This window comes from Octopus bimaculoides, chromosome 7 (assembly GCF_001194135.2).
Source record: "Octopus bimaculoides isolate UCB-OBI-ISO-001 chromosome 7, ASM119413v2, whole genome shotgun sequence".
NCBI classification, from domain to species: Eukaryota; Metazoa; Mollusca; class Cephalopoda; order Octopoda; family Octopodidae; genus Octopus; species Octopus bimaculoides.
In genome coordinates, this window is record NC_068987.1 from 43,730,394 (window position 1) to 43,734,423 (window position 4,030).

At 38.8% G+C, this 4,030-nt stretch overlaps 1 protein-coding gene across 1 annotated transcript in view; it reads left to right on the forward strand.

Moving 5' to 3' along the window:
• The window catches only part of LOC106879344 (transmembrane channel-like protein 7), a 139,591-nt gene that overhangs the window by 131,179 nt on the left and 4,382 nt on the right, over positions 1-4,030 (forward strand). Inside the window, exons 15-16 of the mRNA XM_052969567.1 lie at positions 143-310; positions 2,542-2,620. Of these exons, the coding sequence (XP_052825527.1) occupies positions 143-310; positions 2,542-2,620 (247 nt within the window). The remainder of the gene's footprint in view (positions 1-142; positions 311-2,541; positions 2,621-4,030) is intronic.

Below are 4,030 nucleotides of genomic sequence, written 5' to 3' on the forward strand. Positions count from 1 at the left end.
TATATATAATTATATATGTATATATTTATATGCACACACACACACACACACACACACACACATATGTATATATAAAAAATACTTGTAATTAATTTTTATTTGTTATTTTTTAATGTATTCTTTGCTTCATGTTTCTTCTCAGGATTGAACCTTCGAAAAGTTGTGGTCCATTTCGTGTGTACAGTGAGACAGAGTTTTCCATGTTCACTACACTGTCGAACCTAGTTAACAGTTGGCCAGATATACTTGCTAAAATTCTGAACCTCATATTTACACCAGCCATCATGGTTCCATTGATAATCATCATATGGTTAGTAACTCTGCATGTATAAACTTTTTGTTGTTGTTGTTCCTCCTCCCACTCAGCCTTAATTCCAGCAAACCTATGATCAAATACATTTCATGACCAGTACGTTTTCTCGTGCATAGTATACTTAGAACTGCATTACCTATACGTTCTTTTTTTTAAGACACCAGAATTTGATCTTACAAGATTTCTTTGCTATTTCTAGTAATTGAGATTACTTTGTATGAGTGAATATATAACACATTGAGCTTATGTTTGGCTCCTGCTTCTTGTCTACTTTTTTTCAAGCAGTATTTATACTTTTGACATTGTTGACCATCACCAGCTGTCCAAAGTACTGACCAAGTGTTGAAACTATAATGATGCCTGTTAGGCAGCTGAAGATGGGATGTATATGTACTGTTTATTTGTATATGTATTTTGTTTGTAATACTTTGAATCTTGTATCCTTGTTGTTTCAGACTTGTCCTCCATTGAGATTCTAGTTCTGGTGAGGATTAGACTTGTCTAGGGTATTTTTAATTTTATGATGGTTTTTTTTTTTTTGCATATATTCGTGCCTGTATGTCAACATGTGAATAAGTATACATTTATATAGAACCAGCAGTGGCTGAGCTTTAAGCCTTAGCTCCTACTTGTGAATGATAAGCTGGAATAGTTGATGTTTACTCAACAATGCCTTAGTTAACCTTTCTTTTACCTTGCTTTTTAGGAATAAGTTGATCTAGTAAAGCCTTTAACCTTATTTCACCTGGTTTGTCCTGACTCAGACTACAGTCTAATAATCTGTTCACCTAGATACCATCAATATGTACCAGATTAATATGGCTCAGCATCAGACCATACTCCACCAATTAGTCAACTGTCAATGAAGGATGCCACTGACCACTGAATTGTTGTATGTAGTTGAATCAGCCTGGTCAACAGCCTCAAACTACAGTTCACATAGTCAGTCTATTTAACTATCTGTCAGTATTGGGTATCAGATCAACTTCATTCAACCTCAGACCACAGTCTATCAATCTTCTATCACTGGCTCTGTACTCAGTTTTTTATTACAGGAGTATATAATTACAGGAATTAGTGATCATGGATGTTTGTGTTTGTGTGTGCACTCCGGCCCTGTCCATACTAAACTGAAGTGAAAGTTGACATCTTCAACTATGAAAATTTCCCTCCATCATCTGTATTTACATTCATTTATCATTTGAATATCTTTGTCTTTCCAATGTATTTCATAGTGCATTGATGTATATGTTTGTGCATGTATGGCTAGGCATGTGTGTGTATTCACTTATATGTGCACCTCTAATCATGAGCAGGCGTAGTCGGGGAGCGTAATAACCATTCGTTGAGAGGGATTCTTTGGGGTTTGAATAAATGTAACAAACGCAAAGTTTGAAGGAAATATTAGCCATTTTTCATACTTTCTCAGTGTAAACAAATAGGAAATAACAGTTGCTACTCAAGGACGAAAGTTGTTACACAGTGTAATCAAGATAAAGGCATGGCATTGGAAACAGTTGATGGTTGGCAAGGGGAAGGGCATGCAGCTGTAGAAAACTGGGTTTGTTTCTTTTGATGTCTCTTGGAAGCACAGCTTCAGCCCACAATGGCAGCATGTAAACAACATACTGAATCCTCCTTTCAAGCTGCTGCAATCATTAACACTGCATCAATTACATTAAACTGACTTTTTGTAGTCTGCTTGTGGTTTGTCTATCAAATTTCAACTTATGCAAGTATAGTTTTCTTCAGAAACACTGTTCGTTATTCAATTTGTTCATTTAGAGACCTGTTTGTGTATGGGCACCCCACTGTGTGTATGTATGTGTGTGTGTGTGTGTGTGTGCACATTGTGACTGTTTGGTACGAAGTTTGCTTCCCAACCACATGGTTCCAGGTTCAGTCCCAGTGTCGCACCTTGGGCAAATGTCTTCTATTACAGCCTCAGACTGACCAAAACCTTGTGAGTGAATTTGGTTGACAGAAACTGAAAGAAGCCCATCATATGTGTTTATATCCAGGCTTAAAAAGAAAATAAGTACTGGGGTTGATTAGTTCAACTGAAATTCCTGATGGCAGTGCTCCAGCACAGCTGAAACAAATAAAAGAATATATGTGTCTGTGTATCTGTGATTCTATATCATCTACCCAATGCATCATCCTGTACTCTTTGTTTTATTACAAAAGTCACCTGATATTTAATATGACTGCTATTTCTCTGTTGACAGTTTCTTCATCTACTATAATTTCATCGTCATAAAGGGCTACATAAGAATGGAGGACCTTCTAAGAGAACAGTTAGTTTTGGTAAGTTTTGAACCCGTTTCTATTTGTCAGATTTTTTGTTTTCACCCAGTTCTTCACAAAACTCTTCTGCTGGAACCCTACCTCTGCAAATATGTTCATTTAAAAAGAAAAAGAATTTACCTTAATACTTCTTCATCATCATCATTATATGCTGATATGGATTGGATAGTTTGACTTGAGCTAGTAAGGCCAGGGGCCACACCTGGATACTCTTCCTAATGCCAACCACTCCACAGTGTACTGATTGTTGTATATGTGGCACCAGCACCAGTATCAATTCTGCTGTGGGGGACAAATCTTCTTGACATTATTTACATTATTTGCAATTGACGGATATTTGTCCTCATCTTGTTTGTTCTTAATACGTTTCAGCTGATATACTCTCCAGCCTTCATCAGGTGTCTTGGGGAAATTTCAAACCTTAGTTCTCGTTCCTAAGGTATTTTTCGATGTTGTTGTTGTTGTTTAGGACATCCGTATACCGCAAGCTGACCTTCACTGGATGATACCTCAGCTTCAACTCCCACCATCCATACAGTGTAAAGAGAAGGATTGCTCAGTGCCTAAAACATTGAGCAATGAATATAAGTAGTGATTGTGATACTCACCACGAAGAAATGATCAAGCTCAGTTACAATCTATTAAGCAACAACTACCCCAAAAACATACTATCCACTCCAGTCATGAAGAAAAGAGAGGATGAAACTGATAAACTGTCCATAGTCTGTCTACCCTATGTGAAAGGCCTCTCCAAAAAGATACAAAAGATATGCAGCCCATATGACATCAGGACAGTATTCAAAAGCAATACAATACTTCGCATTAATTTCCTTCGAGTAAAACCACCAAGAACTGTGTGTACTCCATTCCATGCAGCTGTGGTAGGTTATACAAAGGCAAGATAAGGGTAGAGGAACATCACAAAGCTGTGACATGGGGAGATATTTATAAATTGGGTATAGCTGATCACCATCATCATTATCATCTGCTTTCCATGCTAGCATGGGTTGGACGATTTGACTGAGGACTGGTGAAACCAGATGGCTACACCAGGCTCCAATCTGATTTGGCAGAGTTTCTACAGATGGATGCCCTTCCTAACGCCAACCACTCCGAGAGTGTAGTGAGTGCTTTTACGTGCCACCGGCACGAAGGCCAGTCAGGCGTTACTGGCAACGACCACACTCAAAATGGTGTATTTTATGTGCCACCTGCACAAGAGCCAGTCCAGGGGCACTGGCAACAATCTCGCTCGAAAGTCCTTACACATGCCACTGGCACAAGTGCCAGAAAGGCGACGCTGGGCACAGGTGCCATCACGATTTCACTTTCGCTTGCCCCAATAAGTCTTCGCAAGCTGGGTTTCGTGTCCAATGAAGGAGACGATGTTGGCATGGGTGCCAGTCGTCG